The sequence below is a fragment of the Mustelus asterias genome, chromosome 24 (assembly GCF_964213995.1).
Source record: "Mustelus asterias chromosome 24, sMusAst1.hap1.1, whole genome shotgun sequence".
In the NCBI taxonomy this organism is placed as follows: domain Eukaryota; kingdom Metazoa; phylum Chordata; class Chondrichthyes; order Carcharhiniformes; family Triakidae; genus Mustelus; species Mustelus asterias.
Window position 1 is genome coordinate 59432601 of NC_135824.1, and position 24873 is coordinate 59457473.

At 47.7% G+C, this 24873-nt stretch overlaps 1 protein-coding gene across 5 annotated transcripts in view; it reads right to left on the reverse strand.

Annotated features, from left to right (window-relative positions):
* The window catches only part of LOC144511463 (uncharacterized), a 60708-nt gene that overhangs the window by 20166 nt on the left and 15669 nt on the right, over positions 1 to 24873 (reverse strand). For 2 of the 5 annotated variants that reach the window (XM_078241843.1, XM_078241844.1), the window contains exons 5-10: positions 23763 to 24113; positions 17247 to 17330; positions 11390 to 11560; positions 7238 to 7419; positions 3801 to 3856; positions 1481 to 1525 (exon numbers count right to left, since the gene is read on the reverse strand). In XM_078241843.1, the coding sequence (XP_078097969.1) occupies positions 1481 to 1525; positions 3801 to 3856; positions 7238 to 7419; positions 11390 to 11560; positions 17247 to 17330; positions 23763 to 24113 (889 nt within the window). The remainder of the gene's footprint in view (positions 1 to 1480; positions 1526 to 3800; positions 3857 to 7237; positions 7420 to 11389; positions 11561 to 17246; positions 17331 to 23762; positions 24114 to 24873) is intronic. The other 3 variants (XM_078241845.1, XM_078241847.1, XM_078241846.1) reach the window with 3 other exon arrangements.

Here is a 24873-nt window from a genome sequence, read left to right on the forward strand (position 1 = left end):
GTTTGCACATTCTCCGTGTCTGCGTGGGTTTCCTCCAGGTGCTCTGGTTTCCTCCCACAACCCAAAAATGTGCGGGTTAGGTGAACTGGCCATGCTAAATTGCACCTTAGTGTCAGGGGGTAAATGGCGAGGGTAAATACATGGGGATAGGGCCTGCATGGGATTGTGGTCGGTGCAGACTCAATGGGCCGAATGGCCTCCTTCTGCACTGTAGGGACTCGATGATTCAATCCCACCCGGGCCCTATCCCCGTAACCCCACATATTTACCCTGCTAGTCCCCCTGACACTAAGGGGCAATTTAGCATGGCCAATCAACCTAACCCGCACATCTTTGTACTGTGGGCGGAAACTGGAGCACCTGGAGGAAACCCACACAGACACGGGGAGACTGTGCAAACTCCACACAGTGACCCAAGGCCGGAATCGAACCTGGGTCCTTGGTGCTGTGAGGCAGCAATGCTAACCATTATTAAATGAACGACCTTGGACATTTTGTCACATTAAAGCAAACAAGGAGTCAGCTTGATGGAAAGGGCAGGGGTCAGAGTGCATTTCTGGGGTCAAGCTTTCAACCTGGGCCAATGTAGCAGTGTAAAAATACACAGACTTGCATTTCTCTAACACCTTTCATAGCCTCAATGTTCCCAAAGCTGCTTTGCGGTCGATGAAACACTTTTCGAAGTGTAGCTTCAAGGCAATGACGAGAATGCGGCAGCAAACTCCAGCAAGCTCCCACAGCCAGCAATATGATAACGAGCAGATAACAGCATTGCCTGCCTCAGTGCCAGGGACCTGGGCTCGATTCCAGCCTTGGGTGAGTGTCTTTGACTGTGTGGAGTCTGTCTGCGTGGGTTTCCTCCGGGTGCTCCAGTTTCCTCCCACGGTACAAAGATGTGCAGGTTAGGTGGGTTGGCCATGCTAAATTGCCCCTTAGTGTCCAAAGATGTGCAGGTTGGGTGGATTGGCTGCACTAGGATTGCTCCTTGGTGTCCGGGTGCGTGTAGTTTGGGTGGATTGGTCATGGTAGATGCATGGTGTTGTGGGGATGGGGCTGGGCTGAGTGGGATGCTCTCTTGGAAAGTCAGTGCAGGCTCGATGGGCTGAATGTCCTCCTTCTGCACTGTAGGAATTCTATGGTTCTAATCCATTAGAGTGCTGTAGGTGACGGATAAACATTGGGCTAGGTTACCAGGGGAACTGCCCTCCTCCTCTTTATGCAGTGATACCCTGAGGAAACACAATACCTCAAGTTTCGCCAAATAGATCTACCCAAAGGATGGCACTTCTGACAGCGTGGCACTCCACTGAGATGTCAGCCTAGATTTTATGCACTGAAGTGGTCCTCAAACTCACAACCCATCTGAGTCAAGAGACGGTAGCGCTACCCACTGGGCCACAGCTGATTAACAAAACAGTGGGGGAGACATCAGGATTCACACTCACAAAGCAAACACATACAGAAGTGTGACACAGCAAACCTGTATGCTTGGCACTCAGATTTGATTTCTTAAAGTTCTTCAGACCTACAGATGGAAAGATAGTCATAAAAGAAATAGAAAAAGAGGAGAAATAGTAAAATAACGAACACGGAAATATATAAAACTCAAATACACAACAGGGCGTGTAAGCCAATCCTGGAGCAGTTAAAATGGTCGGTTATATGGAGCCAATTACCCGCCCAATATAAATGCAAGAATCGGGCAAATATATATAATTTTTAAATTCATTTGTGGCACATGGCCAGCATTCATTGCCCATTCCTAGTTGCCCTTGAACTGAGTGGCTTGCTAGGCCATTTTCAGAGGGCAGTTGAGAGTCAACCACATTGCTGTGGCTCCAGAGTCACATGTAGGCCAGACCAGGGTAAGGACGGCAGATTTCCTTCCCTAAAAGGATGTTAGTGAACCAGATAGGTTTTTCCGACAATGGTTTCGCTGCCATCAGTAGATTCTGAATTTTATGGAATTTGAATTCCACCGTCTGCCGTGGCGGGATTTGAATCCAGTTCCCCAGAACATTAGCTGGGTTTCTGGATTAATAGTCCAGCGATAATACCACACTTGCGGGTGGCGATGTTCCCATGCGTCTGCTGCCCTTGTCCTTCTAGATGGTAGCGGTCATGGGTTTGGAAGGTGCTGTCCAAGGAGCCTTGGTGAGTTGCTATGTTGAACCTTGGTTAGTGCACACTTAGATTAAGTAGTCTCACAACACCAGGTTAAAGTCCAACAGGTTTATTTGGTAGCATGAGCTTTAACCTGGTGTTGTGAGACTACTTACTGTGCCTACCTCAGTCCAACGCTGGCAACTCCACATCATGGCTACCACTTAGACAGCACTGCGTCTAGTTCTGGCCACCATTTTATAAAAAGGATGTGGAGACACTGTAGAGAAGCATTTTTTTTACAAGGATGCAAGCAGAAATGCATGGGTACAAATATCAGTTAAGAATCGACAGTCTGGGTCTCATTTTCTCCGAGAAATGGCTGAGGGGTGTCCTACTGAGAGGTAGGATAGTGAGAACGTTCCGTCTTGTGAGGAAGAGATTACATAGAGCCATCATCGAGGAATCCAATCGGGAATTCAGAAAAAACCTCTTTATCCAAAGGGTAATGAGAAGCAAAACTAGAAGGAGAAACTAGGCAAGCAAATGGGAGAGAAGGAATTGAGGGTTACAATGGCAGATTTAGATGCGAAAAGATGGAGTGTGGGATCCTTTGTATGGTTTGCTTTAGTTAAACAACTTCAATTTTAGGTATTTATGCCAATGTAACTAACTATGCTAAGCTTGACCACATTTTAAACTCAGCTGGGAATTCTGGGATTAGCTTAGAATTTGGCTGCATTCTTTGAAATTACAATACATTCAAACTTTTTCATAAACAGAAGCTTTCACGGTCACACAGCTGCCAATTGTTTATGAAAGTTGAAGACTATGTGTGCCCAGCTCTTTCATAACACAGATAAGAAGTCATATATTGTAAGTAACAGCTATCTGTTTAACTCAGTTGAATCCTGTACAAGTTCAAGATCAGGTCTGTTTCGGGACCAGCTTTTGGTCCCTCCCCTCCTCTCTCTGGTTGGGCTGAAGGGTCTCTTTCAGCACCATACATCCTGCATAATCCGATATAATGTAAAAACGTTTCAATAATTGCCTCCCTCGTCTCTCATTTTGAGTGGAATTAAGTTGGTTAGGCCACATTTGGAATACTGCGTCAATTCTGGTCACCACACTACCAGAAGGACGTGGAGGCTTTGGAGAGAGTACAGAAAAGGTTTACCAGGATGTTGCCTGGCATGGAGGGTATTAGCTATGAGGAGAGATTGAATAAACTGGGATTGTTCTCCCTGGAAAGATGGAGGCCGAGGTGCGACCCGATAAAAATTTATAAAATTATGAGGGGGATAGATAAGGTGAACAGTTGGAAGCTTTTTCCCCAGGGCAGAAGCGATAACTACAAGGGGGCACAAGTTCAAGATAAGGGGGGAAAAGGCTCAGTGGAGATGTTTGGGGGAAGTTTGTTTTTACAGAGGGTGGTGGGGGCCTGGAATGCACTGCCAAGTGAGGTAGTTGAGGCAGATACATTAGCCATACTTGAGACTTATCTTGATAGGCATATGATCAAATGGGGAATAGAGGATTATAAGAGGTTGGTTAGATAGGCAAACATGATCGGTGCAGGCTTGGAGGGCCGAAGGCCTGTTCCTGTGTTGTACTGTTCTTTAGTTCAGATGGCTATCTTCAAATGGTTCTTTCTGGAATTCCTCCCCCTTTGGGAAGCTCCGGATGGCGTCACCTACCTCGCTTGCTGCCTCCTCCTTCAAAATTCCCAGCCGAACCTGGATTATCTTTGAACCTGAGAGGTGGGGGGGAAGGGTGGGGGAGCAAGAGAAAAACAAATTAAATCAATGACCAGATTAAGGCTCAACTTTTCCTTTTGACCGAACAGAGCAAATTAGTTAGATCACGCAACGAATCAAATGAAGAACATCACATTGGAATGTGAACACTGGTTAGAATCGGAGTGAATCTGGCTGGAATGACAGCCCTTGTGTAAAGGGATGAGCGTCTAATTAGACCGAATGTAGGCACCCAGGGAGAAAGGATCACACAGTGATAATTTTCCTACTGGAGTTTGGTTGGCTGGACTAGATGCAGGAGAACATGTAGTCGCTGGAAGATGGGCGACGCGGTGGCACAGTGGCTAGCACCGCTGCCTCACCGCGCCAGGGACCCGGGTTCGATTCCCAGCTTGGGTCACTGTCTGTGTGGCGTTCTCCCCGTGTTCGTGTGGGTTTCCTCCGGGTGCTCCGGTTTCCTCCCACAGTCCGAAAGATGTGGTGCATTGGCCACCCTAAATTCTCCCTCAGTGTACCCGAACAGGTGCCGGAGTGTGGTCACTGGGGGATTTTCACAGTAACTTCATTGCAGTGTTAATGTCAGCCTACTGTGACAATAATAAACAAACTTTAACCATAGCTTGCTCACACATCCTCCATCACCGCAAACAAACATTCACTCCCTCCAGTGCTGACACAATCTAAGCTGTGGGAAATAACTACAAGATGTACCGCAGCAATGCACCAAGGCTCCTTCGACAACACTTTCCAAACACCCGACCTCTACCATCTAGAAGGCCAAGACCAACCGACACCTGGGAACACCACCACCTGCAACATCCTCTCCAAACCACACACCATCCTGACTTGGAAATAGATTGGCCGTTCCTTTGCGGTCGCTGGGTCAAAATCCTGGAATTCCCTCCCTAACAGCACTATGGGTGTACCTACACCACACAGACTGTAGCGATTCAAGGCGGCAGCTCACCACCACCTTCGCAAGGGGCAACTAGGGATGGGCGACAAATCCTGACCTTGCCACTGACTCCGACATCTTTTTTAAAAATTCATTCATGGGATGTGGGCGTCGCTGGCTGGGCCAGCATTTATTGCCCATCCCTAGTTACCCTTGGTGGGGAGTTGAGTCAACCACATTGCTGTGGCTCCAGATCCACATGTAGGCCAGACCGGGTAAGGACGACAGATTTCCTTCCCTAAAAGGACATCAGTGAACCAGATGGGTTTTTACGACAATCGACAATGGTTTCATGGTCATCAGTAGATTCTTAATTCCAGATATTTTTCTGATGAATATGGAAGACATAGCACAGCAACAGATTTCTGCCTAACTAGTCCATACCAGCATTTTATGCTCCAGGTGTCTCCTTCCAGCCTTCATCCCATTAGCAGAAGTTTCTAGATCTTTCTTCCTCATTTGTGTGGCACTGCTGCCTCAAAGCACCGGTTCAATTCCCGGCTTGGGTCACTGTCTATGTGGAGTTTGCATATTCTGCCCGCGTGGGTTTCCTCCGGGTGCTCCGGTTTCCTCCCACAGTCCAAAGTTGCGTAGGTTAGGTGGATTGCCCATGCTAAATTGCCCCTTAGTGTCCCAAAGATGTGAAGGTTGGGTGGATTGGCGATGCTCAATTGCCCCTTAGTGTCAGGGGGACCAGCAGGGTAAATACATGGGGATAGGGATTGTTGTTGGTGCAGGCTCGATGGGCTGAATGGCCTCCTTCTGCACTGTAGGGATTCTATGATGTGCTTATCTAGCTTCTTCTAAAAGGCATGAATACATTTTAAAAAGCTCAGTCGGTGGTGGTGGCGATTGGCAATTGGACAGCAGACTCTAGGCTCTCAAATATTCTACAATGCCTGAAACCTGACGGAAAATATAGTGCGGAAAACTCCAAACCTTTCGAAAAGGAATATTTCCAAAATTAAAAATAATAATTTTTCTCATTGTCTGAGACAGAGAAAGCGACGGTTACCACAGCATGAAGACTAAGAAAATGACCAGAAAAACACGGAGGACACTTGGAGAAGAGGGATAATAGAAATAACTTTCTAAGTGTGAATAAAGGATCTGGGGAACGTGAAAATTAATGCTGGGGTGGTAATTAGAAATACAAGACAGCAGAGCCCTAGTGCTCTCAATAAATTTATTCCTCTGGCTGGCGGGGGGTGGGGTTCTAGGTAAAGGGTCACATAGAAACTAGAAGCAGGAGGAGGCCATTCAGCCCTTCGAGCCTGCTCCGCCATTCACTATGATCATAGCTGATCATCAAATTCAATATCCGGATTCTCCCCTTCCCCCCCATAACACTTGAGCCCCAAGAGCTATATCTAATTTCTTCTTGAAATCACAATGTTTTGGCCTCAACTACTTTCTGTGGGAGTGAATTCCACACACTCACCACCCTCTGGGTGAAGAAATTTCTCCTCACCTCAGTCCTAAAAGGTTTACCCCTTATCCTCAAACTATGACCCCTAGTTCTGGACACCCCCACCATTGGGAACATTCTTTCTGAATCTACCCTGTCTAACCCTGTTAGAATTTTATAAGTTTCTATGAGATCCCCTCTCTCTTCTAAACTCCAGTGAATACAATCCTAACCAACTTAGTCTCTCCTCATATGACAGAGCTGCCATCCCAGGAATCAGCCTGGTAAATCTTCGCCGTACTCCCTCTATAACAAGGACATTCTTCCTCAGATAAGGACACCAAAACTGCACACAATACTCCAGGTGTGGTCTCACCTGATGGAAAATATTTACCAGGCTGATTCCTGGGATGGCAGGTCTGTCATTAGAGTAGAGACTAAAATCGATTAGAATTATATTCGCTGGAGTTTAGAAGAGTGAGAGGGGATCTCATAGAAACTTAAAAAATTCTAACAGGTGGCCATTGAGGACTGAGATTAGGAGAAACTTCTTCACTGAGGGTCAGTAAGTAATCTCACAACATCAGGTTAAAATCCAATAGGTATATTTGGTAGCACGAGCTTTCGGAACGTTGCCCCATTATCAGATGAGTCTGGCCACACTCCAAAAGCTTGTGCTACCAAATAAACCTGTTGGACTTTAACCTGGTGTTGAGAGACTTCTTACTGTGCCCACCCCAGTCCAGCACTGGCAACTCCACATGATCACTCAGAGGGTGGTAAACCTGTGGAATTCTCTGCCACAGAGGGTTGTGGAGGCCAAGCCACTGAATAGATTCAAGGAGGAAATAGATAGATTTCTAGATTCTATAGACGTCAATGGGTATGGAGAGAGGACAGGAGGATGGCATTGGAATAGAGGATCAACCATGATTATGCTGAATGGTGGAGCAGGCTCGAAGGGCCGAATGGCCTACTCCCACTCCTATTTTCTACGTTTCTAGAAACACGTACATGGATTCGGTTTTCTCGGCGTCCCACTCGCGCCGCCACTGTCCGGTTGCGTTGCGGTGCCTAGCCAGCCTCTCCAGGTCAATCTGCTCGCGCTCCTTCTTCCAGCGCATGTACTCCGACCTCTCGCGACCGGTCATCGACATTGTCATGTCAACAGAGCCCTTGGAACCTGACCGCCTGCCCTGTGGGAACAAACGCAAGATGGATTATCCACTGAGGGAGTCGAAATGGGGGGGGGGGGGGCGAATAAATCCAGAATCCTTATTTGAGGAAAGATGTAGTGGCATTGGAGGCAGTTGAGGAGTTTCACAAGATTGATTCCAGAGATGAGGGGTTTGCCGTATGAAGAGAGATTGAACAGTTTGGGCCAATACTCTCTGGAATTTAGAAGAATGAGGGGAGATCAAATTGAGGTTTACAAGATGATAAAAGGTATGGATAAAGTAGACGTGGAGCGGATGCTTCCTCTTGTGGGACATTCTAGGACGAGAGGTCACAGTCTGAGGATAAGGGGCAGCAAATTTAAACCAGAGTTGAGGAGAAACTACTTCTCCCAAAGGGTTTGTGAATCTGTGGAATTCGCTGCCCCAAAGTGCGGTAGGTGCTGGGACCATAGAATCCTACAATGCAGAAGGAGGCCATTCGGCCCATCGAGTCTGCACCATCCACAATCCCACCCAGGCCCTATCCCCATAATCCCATGCATTTACCCTCGCTCGCCCCCCTAACAATAAGGGGCAATTTTAGCATGGCCAATCCACCTAACCCGCACATCTTTGGACTGTGGGAGGAAACCAGAGCACCCCGGAGGAAACCCACGGGGAGTATGTGCAAACTCCGCACAGACAGTGACCCCAAGCTAGGAACCGAACCCGGGGGTGCCTGGGTGCTGTGAGGCAGCAGTGCTAATCACCGTGCCACCCACTGTTCTGTGCCGGGACAATGAGTAAATTTGAGGAGTTGGACAGATTTTTAATTGGGAATGGGTTGAAGGGCTATGGGGAGAGGGCAGGAAAATGGGGATGAGGAGCATATCAGCCATGATCGAATGGCGGAGAAGACTCGATGGGCCGAATGGCCTAATTCAGCTCCTGTATCTTATGAACTTATACAGGCTCTCAGCAAAAAGGATAAAGTCACTTGCTGCTTCACTTAACCATGTAAGAAGTTTAACAACACCAGGTTAAAGTCCAACAGGTTTATTTGGTAAATACCGAATATCAGAGGCCGATATTCGGTATTCGGCCTCTGATATTCGGGTAAGCGTTCTCCAAGGCGGCCTTCGCGACACACGACGGCGCAGAGTCGCTGAGCAGAAACTGATAGCCAAGTTCCGCACACACGAGGACGGCCTCAACCGGGATATTGGGTTCATGGCACACTATTTGTAACTCCCACAGTTGCGTGGACCTGCAGAGTTTCACTGGCTGTCTTGTCTGGAGACAATACACATCTTTTTAGCCTGTCTTGATGCTCTCTCCACTCACATTGTTTTGTTTCTTAAAGACTTGATTAGTTGTAAGTATTCGCATTTCAACCATTATTCATGTAAATTGAGTCTGTGTCTTTATAAGCTCTGTTTGTGAACAGAATTCCCACTCACCTGAAGAAGGGGCTTAGAGCTCCGAAAGCTTGTGTGGCTTTTGCTACCAAATAAACCTGTTGGACTTTAACCTGGTGTTGTTAAACTTCTTACTGTGTTTACCCCAGTCCAACGCCGGCATTTCCACATCACTTAACCATGACATCGAACATTTCTCAGAGCCACTAACTCATGAAAAATTGTCCGCACAACACTCCTTGTTCATCTCCTTTGACTCCCATCTGACACCTTGCCGGAAATTATATCACCGATTGGCCAAAGTTTTTGTGATGCAACAGGGAACAGAAACACTCCAATCTCCTCTTACATCCCAACTGAGAGCAATGGCTCCCTTCAAATCGGAAATAATCCCCAGGCTGGAACAACACAGATCAGGACCCAGAGAGGGAACAAGTTAGAATTATGGGTAGAATCTTTAGGTAGAAACTGAAATGGAAAGGGAGGCAAAACCTCTCCGCATTTGATGGAATACCTCAGCATTAATCCTCCATCCCTCTGGAGTCCAACTTGTATTTCCAGCATGTGTGTCTCAGGTTTTAAGAATTTTTTGCTCCCATTTCCCTACGCACCCCGGACATTCTCTCTTCCACCTTCTTCCGTCAGGGAAAAGATACAAAAAAGTCTGAGGTCACGTACCAACCGACTCAAGAACAGCTCCTTCCCTGCTGCCGTCAGACGTTTGAATGGTCCAACCATATTTGGGCGGCACAGTGGCCAGCACTGCTGCCCCTCAGCTCCAGGGACCCCAGGTTCGATTCCCGGCTCAGGTCACTGTCTGTGCGGAATCTGCACATTCTCCCCTCCGTGTCTGCGTGGGTTTCCTCCGGGTGCTCCGGTTTCCTCCCACAGTCCGAAAATGTGCAGGTTAGCTTGAGTGGCCATGTTAAATTGCCCCTTAGGTGTCCCAGGATGTGTACGTTAGATGGATTAGCAGGGTAAATATTTGGGGTTTCAGGGATAGGGCTTGGGTGAGATTGTTGTCGCTGCAGACTCGATGGGCCGAATGGCCTCCTTCTGCACTGTAGGTATGTATGTGTATTAAGCTGATCTTTCTCTACACCCTTAACTATGACTGTAACACTACATTTTGCACCCTCTCCTTTCCTTCTCCCCTATGTACTCTATGAACGGTATGATTTCTCTGTATAGCACGCAAGAAACAATACTTTTCACTGTATCCTAATACACGTGACAATAATAAGTCAAAAATTTAGATTCCCTCCCTCATTAATGAATACAAGGGTTCTCCTTTAAATTGCCCTCTTTACGAATAAAGAGGCCCTTTGTTAATCCCCCTCGGAAAGACCACAAGACATAGAAGCAGAATTAGGCCACTCAGCCCATCGAGTCTTCTCTGTTATTCAATCCTGGCTGATTTTTTTCTCACCCCCATTCTCCTGCCTTTTCCCCATAACCCCTGATCCCCATATCAAATCAAGAACCTATCTATCTCTGTCTTCAAGACACTCAAGGACCCGGCCTCCACAGCCTTCTGCGGCAAAGAGTTCCACAGATTCACCACTCTCTGGCTGAAGAAATTCCTCCTTATTGTACTATCCACCCACCCCTCCCCGCCAGCCCAACTCACAGGACCCCATAAATATTCTTCACAAGGTTAGGTGGGTTGGCCACGCTAAATCGCCCCTTAGTGTCAGTGGCAGGGCAAATGCATGGGGTTACAGGAATAGGGTGGGATTGTTGTCGGTGCAGGCTCGATGGGCTGAATGGCCTCCTTCTGCACTGTAGGGATTCTATGATATGCTAATCTAGCTTCTTCTTTAAGGCATGAATACATTTATAAAAGCCCACCTTCCTAACCTGAAGAACCGGCTCCTCTTAAATCTTCCGTGTTTACAGGCCTCCCTATGTCTCCATCATTGGAGAAAATATCGTGATCCTTCACTTCGCTGAGGCTGGTGGATCTTTGGAATTCTCTACCCCAGAGGGCTGAGGAAGTTCAATCATCAAGCAGGGGTGGCACAGCGGTTAGCACTGCTGCTTCACAGCGTCAGGGACCCGGGTTCGATTCCCGGCTTGGGTCACTGTGCGGAGTCTGCACGTTCTCCCAGTGTCTGCGTGGGTTTCCTCCGGGTGCTCCGGTTTCCTTCCGCACTCCAAAGATGTGCAGGTTAGGTGGATTGGCCGTGCGAAATTGACCCTAGTGTCAGGGGGATTAGCAGGGTAAATATGTGGGGTTACGGGGATAGGGCCTGGGTGGGATGATGGTCGGTGCAGGCTCGATGGGCAGAATGGCCTCCTTCTGCATGGTAGGGATTCTGTGATTCTATGAGTGAGGCAGAAATTGAGGAAATGAAGGGATATGGGGACAGTAAGGAAACACGCCGCAGGCTTGGGTGATTGGCCATGTCATATTGAATGGTGCAGCAGGCCCAATGGGCTGAATGGCCGACTCCTGTTCCTATGTTTCTCTTTCACTAGAGGGCGACCAGGGAAAGAACGCAGCCTGTCCCATGCCATCCTGATTGACTCAATCCACGTGGGGAATGACCGAGTTACACACGGAATTTCTTTTTCATCAACAGCCCCACCTGCCAGTCCTTATCTCGATCCAACCCAGTCTTCACCTTGTCGAAGTCGGGTCCCCCCCAATTCCGGATGTGGCGCCGGCTGCCATCTTTGCGGTCACCGTCAGGGAGGGACCCCAAGCGCCGCGGGTCATCCAGAAAGTTCCGCATGGGGTTTTTCTCACCAGAGCCATCCTGGAAACACGATGGATTTTGTTATATTTTAAAAACGGCGTCAACACACAACTTTACAAGTACCAAGCCAGATCACTTGTTGCCTAGTGTTGGCATGAGGAACCCTGGCGTGCCCGCCATGGCTCACCTCTGAGGCAGAAGGTGAAGACCCATCTAGACCCATACACCCAGGGAAGGGTCTGGTCTTCAAGCAACATTACTACAAAACAGAGTATCTGGTCATTATCACACTACTGTTTGTGGGATCTTGCTGTACACAATTGGCTGTTGTGTTTCCTGCACAACAGTGATCACATTTGAAAAGTATTTAATTGTCTATAAAGAGCTGTGAATGATCATGAAAGGTGCGAAAATATACACAACTTTAACTCAATTCCCCAACTTGGAACCGCCCCAAGTCTTAAACTCTCCGCAATAGAACAGAGTCAGCGATGTGTCACCCGGATCAGTTTTGACACCGGCAAATGGTACACATTTGGATTTGAGGACCTCCTGCCCAGCTTCTCCACTCAATCATCCACCTACATATCCTCCCCACTGTGACTCTAACACATGGGCACAGCAATGTATTGAATACAGGAGTTGGGACATTGATAAGGCCACACTTGGAATACTGTGTGCAGTTCTGGTCACCCTATTATAGAAAGGATATTATTAAACTAGAAAGAGTGCAGAAAAGATTTACTAGGATGCTACCGGAACTTGATGGTTTGAGTTATAAGGAGAGGCTGGATAGACTGGGACTTTTTTCCCTGGAGCGTAGAAGGCGGAGGAGTGAGCTTATAGAGGTCTATAAAATAATGAATGGCATAGATCAGTTAGATAGTCAACATCTCTTCCCAAAGGTAGGGGAGTCTAAAACTAGAGGGCATAGGTTTAAGGTGGGAGGGGAGAGATACAAAAGTGTCCAGAGGGGTGTTTTTTTCACACACAGGGTGGTGAGTGTCTGGAACAAGCTGCCAGAGGTAGTAGTAGAGGTGGGTACAATTTTGTCTTTTAAAAAACATTTAGACAGTTACATGGGTAAGATGGGTATCGAGGGATATGGGCAATTAGGACTAGCTTCGGGGTTTAAAAAAAAAAGGCGGCATGGACAAGTTGGGCCGAAGGGCTTGTTTCCATGCTGTAAACCTCTAATGACTATGAATGTACATGATGCTAATTCAGGGGCTGGTTTGCAGAATGGAAAGGTGGAATTTAACCCCTTGTACTTGTCAACTTCAAGTCTTAAGCAGTAATGTCATTTCTCCAACAATCCATGCCCTGTTTGAGGGGTAACTTGCGGGACAATTATGCCAACCTTCACGCCTGGTCAAACAGTATGCACAGCAATAGAGTCAATATTGGAGAGTCGGCCCAACTTGTCCATGCTGCCCAGATTTTAACCACTAAGTTAGTCCCAATTGCCTGCATTTGGCCCATATCCCTCTGTACCCATCTTACCCATGTAACTGTCTAAATGCTTTGTAAAATTGTACCCGCCTCTACTACTACCTCTGGCTCATTCCAGACACTCAGCACCCTCTGAAAAAATTGCCCCTCTGGACCCTTTTGTATCTCTCCCCTCTCGCCTTAAACCTATGCCCTCTAATTTTAGACTCCCCTAACTTTGGGAAAAGATGTTGACTATCTAGCTGATCTATCCCCCTCATTATTTTATAGACCTCTATAAGATCACCCTCAGCCTCCTACGCTCCAGGGAAAAAAGTCCCAGTATACCTAGCCTCTCCTTATAACTCAAACCAACAAGTCCTGGTACCATCCTAGTAAATCTCTTCTGCATTCGTTTTAGTTTAATAATATCCGTTCTATAATTGGGTGGCCAGAACTGGTGGCCTTACAATGTCCTGCATAACTTCAACAAGACGTCCCAACTCCTGTATTCAATGTTCTGACCAATGAAACCAAGCATGCCAATTGCCTTTTTCAATGTTTCAGACTAGTTCACAATACCCACCCCAAAAGGGCTTATGGATGGGTCCCATGTACAAGAATGAATCCTTACGATCCAAAAACTGAGAACACATGCATGAACCAAAATACAGTGGGAGTTAAAACTTTTTTAAAAATATTCATTCGTGGGACACGGGCGTCGCTGGCTGGGCCACCATTTATTGCCCATCCCTAGTTGCCCTTGGAGGGCAGTTGAGAGTCAACCACATTGCTGTGGCTCTGAAATCACATATAGGCAAGACCAGGTAAGGACGGCAGATTTCCTTCCCTAAAAGGACATTAGTGAACCAGACGGGTTTTTCCCGACAATCGACAATGGTTCCATGGTCATCAGTAGATTCTTAATTCCAGATTTATTTATTTAAAAAAAAAATTGAATTCAAATTCCACCAGCTGCCGTGGCGGGATTCGAACCCGGGTCCCCAGAACATTAGCTGAGTTTCTGGATTAGTAGTGATAGTACCACTAGACCATCGCCTCCGCAAACTGTGGATCATTTAATGAAGGGGCAGCAGAAACTCTGGCATATTCAGCGGTGTGAACTCTTTGCCTTCCCGACAAAAGAATATCAGAGGTAATCAAATGTAAATACTGCATCGACTCTGACAGAAATATTACATACGCGCACAGTCCCAACTGTGCCATTCAACTGGGGCAATTAGCCAAAGAGCTCATCCATATGGAATAGGACTCATTAAACACAGCTGTGTGTTTGTTAATAAAGAGAAAAGACTTTCTCCCACGAGATATTTCACCGATATACAGGAAGCAGAAGGCAGTAATCTGGGACAACAGGTGTATTAACAACTCGAGAGACGCACGCAGTTCCTCTGTCCCACAGCCACAGCTCATTTTGCCCCACTATCCTAACCAAATTGTCTCAAACCATTTTAAAAGTATTAACCCTTGTAGGCACGGCGGCACAGTGGTTAGCGCTGCTGCCTCACAGCGCCAGGGACCCGGGTTCAATTCCAGCCTTGGGTCACTGTCTGCGTGGAGTCTGCATGTTCTCCCCGTGTCTGTGTGGGTTTCCTCCGGGTGCTCCGGTTTCCTCCCACAGTCCAAAGATGTGCGGGTTAGGTGGATTGGCCGTGCTAACTGATCTCTAGTGTCAAGGGTATTAAATGCGTGGAGTTACGTAATTCCAGGGATAGGGCCTGGGTGGGATTGTGGTCGGTGCAGACTCGATGAGCTGAATGGCCTCCTTCTGCACTGTAGGAATTCTCTGATTCTATGGCTCCTCTAAGCTACAATTAACGGCTCTGTACCAGCTCAAAATCAGAAACTGACTAAAAGGCTATTTTAACCAAGGAATAGGAGCGGCCATTCAGGCGGATCTATATCGTTGTTCGATATCCCTCTATATATTTGCCTAAAAAAAAAAAAACACCTCTCTGCCTTGGCATTGCAATTGGCCCCACAACCTTTCGGGCGGAGGAGATTCCAGATTTCCACTGCTGTGAGAGAGAAACATCATCCCAGTTCTTATTTTAAAAAGATTAGGCCCCGTCGTTTTCACACCAGAGGGGGATAGTTATTTTGCATCCACTCCGTCATTCATTATTTTATCATTTTAAACACCTCAATTAGATCCTCCCTCAATTGCCGAAACTCACACACGCGTAAACACACACAAAGACACAAGACACCATGGTTAATCTGTAGCTTAACTCCATTCAGACACCTCTTCCTGCACCTATCAAATCGGACCCTCGACTGTAAAGATGGCAGCTGATTATGGGACGACACGGTAGCACCGTGGTTAGCATTGCTGCCTCACAGCGCCAGGGACCCAGGTTCGATTCCAGCCTTGGGTCACTGCGTGTGGAGTTTGCACATTCTCCCCCATATCTGCATGGGTTTCCTCCCTGGGCAAGATGCGCTTTCGGAGAGTTGGTGGCAGACTGAATGGTCTCCTTCTGCACTGTAGGGATTCTATGTTGCAATGGATGTTAGAATAACATCTGTCTGTTACGATGGAGTGGAAACCTGGCTGATATACCATCCATAAGAAGCATTATAGATTGTCCCAGAAGGCTGTGGAGGCCAGGTCATTGAGTGTCTTTAAGACAGAGATAGATAGGTTCTTGATTAATAATGGGATCAGGGGTTATGGGGAAAAGGCAGGAGAATGGGGATGAGAGAAATATCAGCCATGATTGAATGGCGGAGCAGACCCGATGGGCCGAGTGGCCTAATCCTGTTCCTTTATGGGTCTTAAACTCATCAGAAACCCAGGTTTGTGTGGCTCAGTACATGTAACCACAGAGCCAGAGCAGCTAATTAAAATATACTTGGACAATGAACGACATATAAAATGATGGGCTAAATCGCCTCCATCCATACGATATTATTCTACAATAATCCCCCTGATGGATTTTAACCCGTCCTTATGGGCTCTTCTTCATTCTCTGCCTAGGAAAATTGTACTTTATTCTGACGTTGTGCTCTAGCCTGGCCTGATCTCTCAACTTCTTGTCTGTGGGGAGTGGAGTACTTTCAAAGTTAGTTGCTCAAAAACCACCATTAAGCAGGATCGCGCAGTCCCCGCAGGTTCATCCAGAATTCTGATCCCTGGGCAAGGTCAAATTTTCTAGATACCATTGACAGCAAGGGATCATAGAATCCCTACAGTATAGAAAGAGGCCATTCTGCCCATCGAGTCTGCACCGACCACAGTCCCACCCAGGCCCTACCCCCATATCCCTACATATTTTACCCACTAATCCCTCTAACCTATGCATCTCAGGACACTAAGGAGCAATTTTAGCATGGCCAATCAACCTAACCCGCACATCTTTGGACTGTGGGAGGGAACCAGAGCACCCCGAGGAAACCCACGCAGACACGAGGAGAATGTGCAAACTCCACACAGACAGTGACCCGAGCCGGGAATCGAACCCAGGTCCCTGGAGCTGTGAAGCAGCAGTGCTGACCACTGTGCTACCGTGCCGCCCCAGGGGCCAGTACAGGAAGTTGACAATGCAGTAGGTCAGACATGGCTGAGTTAAATGGCAGCAGAGGCTTGAGGGGCCGAATGACCTACCCTTACATTTCTATGTTCCAAAAATGGAAGTTCCAAGGTTAAAGATTATTAAGGGAGGTGATGGCCTAGTGGTATTATCGCTAGACTATTAATCCAGAAACTCAGCTAATGTTCTGGGGACCCAGGTTTGAATCCCACCACAGCAGGGGCGGCTCAGTAGCACAGTGGTTAGCACTGCTGCCTCACAGCGCCAGGGACCAGGGTTTGATTCCTGGCTTGGGTCACTATCCGTGTGGAGTTTGCATGTTCTCCCTGTGTGGGTTTCCTCCGGGTGCTTTGGTTTCCTCCCACATTCCGAAGGATGTGCATTGACCCGAACAGGTGCCGGAGTGTGGCGAATTTCACAGTAACTTCATTGCAGTGTTAATGTAAGCCTACTTGTGACTAATAAATAAACTTTAGATGGTGGAATTTGAATTCAATAAAAAATATCTGGAATTAAGAATCTACTGATGACCATGAAACCATTGTCGGAAAAATCCATCTGGTTCACGGATGTCCTTTAGGGAAGGAAATCTGCCATCCTTACCCAGTCTGGCCTACATGTGACTCCAGAGCCACAGCAATGTGGTTGACTCTCAACTGCCCTCCAAGGACAACTAGGGATGGGCAATACATGCTGGCCAGCCAGCGACACCCATGTCCCATGAATGAATAAAAAAATAGGAGAATTGGAACCACGCTCACCATCTGGCCCCTCTCGTATTCAGCAATCTTCTCCATTTCTTCATTCATTTTCTCAATGTTCTGTCTTCGTTTTTCTTCCCATTCCTGCAAAAGAAATGACCCAATTGAAATCTTGTCCAGACTCGTTCTCCCAATCCTGCGAAATTTAATTACACCCTGAAGGCTGCAAACTCCAACTCTTGGTTTCCGTCTAATGATGTTGTGGTGAGGGATGAGAAGGGGTGGGAGTTAGCTGTAATGGGGTGGCACAGTGGTTAGCACTGCTGCCTCACAGCGTCAGGGACCTGGGTTCGATTCCTGCCTTGGGTGTCCGTTTGAGAGAAATTTGCACATTCTCCCCGTGTCTGCGTGGGCTTCCTCCGGGTGCTCCGGTTTCCTCCAGATGTGCAGGTTAGGTGGATTGGCTATGCTAAATTGCCCCTTAGTATCCAAAGATGTACAGGTTAGGTGGATTGGCTAAGCTAAATTGCCCCTTAGTATCCAAAGATGTGCCGGTTAGGTGGATCGGCCCCAATAAATGTGTTGTGTTACGGGGATAGGGCCTGGGTGGGATGCTGTGTCGGAGAGTCAGTGCAGACCTAATGGGCCTCCTTCTGCACTGTAGGGAATCTATGATTGCTGACTCCAATGAACAGCAATCAGGAGCAGGAACCCGGGCTGATTTTCCACCCACCGAATACCAGAGACCATTGTGAAGGACCCAGAGAGTCACAAATTTCAAATAAAAAGGTCCCATTTAGGGATCACTGTCAACAAAGCTGTTAAGGTTTTGTGAAAATAGGATTGGAATTGGTTCCGGTGCGCTGATGCACCCAGACAAGCTACCAAAACCCAACATGTTGCTTGGATATTTGTCCAGTGGAGACTGGTTGGTACCTTACATGCCAGCTAGGCTCAGCTGAGAGCACTTTGGAATCTGGTGGTCATAGAATCCCTACGTTTTGGGACACTCGGGGGCAATTTAGCACGGCCAATCCATCTAACCTGCATACCTTGGGGCAATTTAGCATGGCCAATCTCCCTAACCTGCGCATCTTGGGACAATTTAGCATGGCCAATTCACCTAAGTCTGCACTGACAACAATCCCACCCAGGCCCTATCCCTGTAACCCCACATATTTACCCTGCTAATCACTAACCTACACATCCCGGGGCACCAAGGGGCAATTTAGCATGGCCAATCCACCTAACCGGCACATCTTTGGACTGTGGGAGGAAACAGGAGCACCCAGAGGAAACCCATGCAGACACGGGGAGAAGGTGCAGACTCCACACAGACAGTGACCAGAGGCCAGGAATCGAACCCGGGTCCCTGGAGTTGAGACAGCAATGCTAACCACTATGCCGTCCAAGAATTCACTGGTCAGTGGGATTAAATCCTTTCAAGGAGTCGGTCAAAATTCTATCGGCAGCTGTCCGCTCTGAAAACATGCAACCAATTTTATAATAAAAAAGGACTTTCCCCAGAAACATTAACCTTGCCTCTCTTTCTAGTTGCTGGTGTATCTGTTATGGTATAAATTTCAATACACACTGGTTTTGAAGAGCTGCAATCGGGGTTTTGAACAGAGGAATGAGAGTGTGTTCCCCAATTCCAATGGCTGCAACGCTCAGCTCTCTCCAAGGTCCAATCAATAAAGGCACACACAGTTAGTTAGAAACTGCTTTCACCCCGGCGCCCCAAGCCTTTGGCAACTCCCAGCTTGCTGAGAAAATGCAACAAATTAATCACCAGTGAATTCTTGGCTCTCTTTTCATCCGGTTATGTTTAGACAAGTCAGGTGTCAGTTTTAGTCAAATTTCCGGAAAAATTCCAAAGCAAAAACTGTGAAATTGGGAAGATCTACGGTGTGCACACACACAGGAATATCTACAGGGTAGCAGACACAGCAGTTGCTCCATGGGTCGGTACTTAAAAAAAACCCAGAACCTTTTGATTTGGGAAGTTGCCCGATCCAGGATGGATGTGGTTAAGGTGCCGGAGGCTGATAGAGGTACAATTGTACATCTGTGTCCCCAGTAATTGGGGAACAGATTCAAGGTAATTGGCAAAAGAAATAAGTGGGTTGTAATGATCTTCCCAAGACACTGGTGGTTGCAGATTCCAGAGTAACTTTCAAAAAGGGAACTGTTAAAAATTACAGGGCTACAGGAGAATAGAATGGAGGGAGTGGGACTAATTGAATAGCTTTTTCAAAGAGGCAGCACAGATACGATGGACCAAATGGCCTTGTTCACAGTTGCTGGATTAAAAACATAGAAGATCGGAGCAGGAGGAGGCCGTTTAGCCCTCAGAGCCTGCTCCGCCCTTCATCATGATCATGGCTATGGAGTTGGACGATCAGCCTAGTCTTGCTTCCTCCCCATAACCTTTGATCCTATTCGCCCCAACTGCTATATCCAGCCGCCTCTTGAATACATTCAACATTTTATTTGATTTATTATTGTCACATGTATTGGGATACGGTGAAAAGTATTGTTTCTTGCATACGATACAGACAAAGCATACCGTTCATAGAACTTTAAGTTTATTTTTAGTGTCACAAGTAAGGCTTACATTAACACTGCAATGACGTTACTGTGAAAATCCCCTAGTCGCCACACTCCAGCGCCCGTTCAGGTACACAGAGGGAGAATTTAGCACGGCCAATGCACCTAACCTGCACGGTCTTTCGGACTGTGGGAGGAAATCTGAGCACCCGGAGGGAACCCACGCAGACACGGGGAGAATGTGCAAACTCCACACAGACAGTGACCCAAGCCGGGAATCGAACCCAGGTCCCTGGCGCTGTGAGGCAGCAGTGCTAACCACTGTGCCACCCTAGAGTACACAGTGGAGAAGGAAAGGAATGCAGAGTGTAGCGTTACAGTCATAGCTAGGGTGTAGAGAAAGATCAACTTAGTGCGAGATATGTCCATTCAAAAGTCTGATGGCAGCAGGGAAGAAGCTGTTCTTGAGTCGGTTGGTACGTGACCTCAGACTTTTGTATCTTGTTCCTGATGGAAAAAGGTGGGAGAGAGAATGCCTGGGGTGTGTGTGTCCTTGAATATGCTGATTCATGAGATTAGAAATGGAGAGAAATTATTTGTGCGGCAAGTGTATTTTGTGTGAACTATTTTTAGTTTGAGGTCATTGTAACTCGAATGGAAGAAAATAACCTTTGCAGGATTGAAATGTATTTACGTCCAGAAGCCTCCTGGCTTGTGAAGTCTGCTTCAAACAAATGATTAAATTGATGCGGTCAAGTCACAGATCACTGAGCGATTTTATTATGTTACAGACCTTACATTGTTATTGGTCCTTACTCAAGATGGAGAGTTGTGATTGTGTACAGAATCTCGCTGATCTCAGTTTTAGGTGAATGAAACAGCGCTGGTTTTGTGAAATTTTGACTCATTTTATCGCTGCGGTTCTCTCATCATTAAGTTGTCTCCACCTTTGAAGCTGTTGTCACAAACACTACCAGCACCTCCCCACTGAGTGCAAAGAGAGGAAAATTCTAGAATCCCTACAGCGCAGAAGAGGCCATTCAGCCCATCGAGTCTGCACTGACCATCTTACCGAGGCTTTCTTGCCCATCCTATCCCCATAACGCAACACATTTAGCACGGCCAATCCACCTAACCTGCACATCTTGGGACACTAAGGAGCAATTTAGCATGGCCAATCCACCTAACCTACACATCTTTGGAGTGTGGGACGAAACCGGAGCACCCGGAAGAAACCCGTGCAGACACAGGGAGAACGTGCCAACTCCACACAGAGGCCAGAATTGAACCGGGTCCCCAGCGCTGTGAGGCAGTAGTGCTAACCACCGAACCAGGCGTGTTAAGCTCATTGGAGGGAATTGCATTAATTCTGCTCCTGTCCCTCACCCTGGCCTGCACACTTACCCACCCGCAGTCTCTCAGTTACAGTTAGGCAGTCTGAGAACAGGTTCCTCCACTCTTGTCCAACGTCCAGCATTGGAACTGAGGATTGTAATTCTCCCCACCCTCCCCCCCTCAAAGAATTGGGGGCTTTCTTCACTATACTGTCCCTCCCCTTTTCCCACCACACTGCATCATTTATTTGCCTATCAAGCCACTGCACACGTGACGCTACTGAACCTTGAAGAAATGTATTTCTTTTTAAATCATGTTCTCTGCAGTTTGTAAGCCAGCCTTTTGTTTTCACTGTGGCATGGGCTTTCTGCTCAGAAGTCCCTTTAATTGCTGCTTCAATAGGATTTTGCTTATTTTACTCTGGGCCTAATGCACTTTCTGGGATTTTTTTTAATTTAAAAAAACAACCTTTTGAATTGTTAGGAGGAAGAATGAGTTCTTTCACTTTTGGACTGTTGGCTGCTGTTTTAGTTAGAAGGTGTTTTACTTCAGGCTGGATGCAGTGTTCTGTCTGTCTCTCTCTCTCTCCCTGGTATTTTGGGAAGCAGTTTGGACTTTAAGCGTGTGTCAAGAGAACGGCAGCATCCAACCCAAGGACTAAGTTCCAGCATCACGTGATCATTCCTATTCTGAGCACAGTGGTTAGCACTGCTGCCTCACAGCACCGGGGACCCAAGTTTGATTCCCGGCTTGGGTCACTGTCTTTGCGGAGTCTGAACGTTCTCCCCGTGTCTACGTGGGTTTTCCTCTGGGTGCTCCGGTTTCCTCCCACAGTCTGAAAGACGTGCTGGTTAGGTGCACTGGCTGTGCTAAATTCTCCCTCAGTGTACCCGAACAGGCGCCAGAGAGTGGCGACTAGGGGATTTTCACAGTAACTTCATTGCAGTTTTAATGTCAGCCTACTTGTGACACTAATAAATAAACTTATTTTCCATGTTAAACCTGTGGCAGGTGTTTGTTGATGTGACTTGTTTGGTTGGAACAGCATTTAGTTGTTCAGGTTTATACAATATCATGGTTGTTTTTTTGTAATTGATAAAAGTTCTTGCAAATTTTCTTACTATACATGTTAACTATATTCTTAAATAAACTTTGTTTGGTAAAAGCTCCCTAGTGGGTCACTTGAATCATACCCTGAAGTGAAACATCTCATGCTTATCCTAGCCAAATTCAAATTGTAAAACTTATGATCGAGGCAGACTTCATAAAACACTTCCCGTGTCTGTGTGGGTTTTCTCCGGGTGCTCCGGTTTCCTCCCACACTCCAAAGATGTGCGGGTTAGGTTGATTGGCCGTGCTAAAATTGCCCCTTAGTGTCCCGGGATGCATAGGTTAGAGGGATTAGCGGGTAATGTATAGGGATATGGGGATAGGGCCTGGGTGGGATTGTGGTCGGTGTAGACTCGATGGGCCGAATGGCCTCTTTCTGCACTGTAGGGTTCCTATGATTAACACTCCTGTGTCAGACTTGTCGAGGGAACCCAAAACTAGGGACCAATTCAAATCGGGAATTCAGGAGAAACACCTTTACCCAGAGACTGGCAAGAGGGTGGAGCTCACTCCCAAAGGGGATGATTGAGTTAAACAGAATAGAGACGTTTCAGGGGAAGCTGGATAAAGAGAAAGGAATAGAAGGATTTGTAGATAGGATGCAATATAGAGGGATAGAATGAGGCTCTTGTGGAGTAGAAGCACCATAGAATCATACAGTGCAGAAAGAGGCCATTCAGCCCATCGAGTCTGCACCAACCATAATCCCACCCAGGCCCTATCCCCATATTCCCATGCATTTACCCTAGCTAGTCCCCCTGACACTAAGGGGCAATTTAGCACAGCCAATCAACCTAGCCTGCACATCTTTGGGCTGTGGGAGGAAACCAGAGCACCTGGAGGAAACCCACGCAGACACGGGGAGAATGTGCAAACTCCGCACAGACAGTGACCCAAGCCAAGAATCAAACCCAGGTCCCTGGAGCTGTGAGGCAGCAGTGCTAACCCACTGTGCCACCTGACCGGGGCTCCCACAGTCCAAAGATGTGCGGGTTAGGTGGATTGGCCATGATAAATTGACCCTTTGTCAGGGGGATTAGCAGGGCGGCACGGTGGCACAGTGGTTAGCACTGCTGCTTCACAGCTCCAGGGACCTGGGTTCGATTCCCGGCTTGGGTCACTGTCTGTGTGGAGTTTACACATTCTCCTCGTGTCTGCGTGGGTTTCCTCCGGGTGCTCCGGTTTCCTCCCACAGTCCAAAGATGTGCGGGTTAGGTTGATTGGCCATGCTAAAATTGCCCCTTAGTGTCCTGGGATGTGTAGATTAGAGGGATTAGCGGGTAAAATATGTAGGGATATGGGGGTAGGGCCTGGGTGGGATTGTGGTTGGTGCAGACTCGATGGGCCGAATGGCCTCTTTCTGTACTGTAGGGTTTCTATGATTTCTATGATAAATGCATGTGGTGATGGGAATAGGGCCTGGGTGGGATTGGGATCGGTACAGACTTGATATGCTGAATAGCCTCATTCTGTACTGTAAGGATTCTACGATCCACCAGTATGTACTAGATGGGCCGAGTGGTCTGTTTCTGAGAGGCTATTAAAGTTATCCAGTTGTGTGTCCTTCCCAGTCGGACTAACCTTTACTCTTCGGTCCTGGGGTGAAGCATTGCCAGGTCCAGACCCTCCGCCATCTCCCACTCCTCCTCCTCCACCTCCACCACCTCGACCTCTCCTGGTGCGACCCCCTCGGTTGGGCATCTCCCCGCCCGGGCTCTCGATCCCACTGAAGCCTCGGGGGCTCCTGTCGGGGTGGTCTGCCCACATCATTCTGTCGGGCCTGCTGCCAGGGGAACGGTGGTAGCTGCCACGCTCGGCTGGTGACCTGGGTCCTGGGGGAGCGGGACTCGCTGCCCACGGCCTCCTGCCGGGAGACTCCTGGTTGCCACGGGGAGAGTTCACCATCTTCCTGTCATTCACAAGTCGCTTCTCCTGTTGTGATCAGGGGAGAAGATTTCAGACAGTTCACGCAACAACAGAACCTCAACACCATCACCCAGCGAATCAATTTTGTTCCGAAATACAGCACACAGAATCTACACAGTGCAGGAGGTGGTCATTCGGCCCATCGAATGGTCGGTACAGACCACAATCCCACCCAGGCCCTATCCCTTTAACCCCATGTATTTACAATCCCCCTGACATTAAGGGTCAATTTAACATGGCCAATCCACCTAACCCGCACATCTTTGGACTGTGGGAGGAAACCGGAGCACCCGGAGGAAACCCACGCAGACACGGGGAGAATGTGCAAACTCCGCACAGACAGTGACCCAAGCCGGGAATCGAACCCAGGTCCCTGGAGCTGTGAGGCAGCAGTGCTAACCCACTGTGCCGCCCAAGAATTCACCGGTCAGTGGGATGAAACCCCTTCGAGGAGTCGGTCAAAATTCTGTCGACAGCTGTCCGCTCTGAAAACATGCAACTAATTTCATAATAGATAGGACCTTCCCCAGAAACATTAACCTTGCCTCTCTTTCTACCTGCTAGGGTATCTGTCCTGGTACAAGTTGAACATACACTGGCTTTTAAGAGTTGCAATCGGGCTTTTGAACACAGAGGAATGAGAGTGCGCAAACTCTGCACAGACAGTGGCCAAAGCCAGGAATCGAACCCAGGTCCCCTGGCGCTGCGAGGCAGCAGTGCTAACCATCGGCACACGCCCCTGGGAGACCCAACATTAAATCGCTCC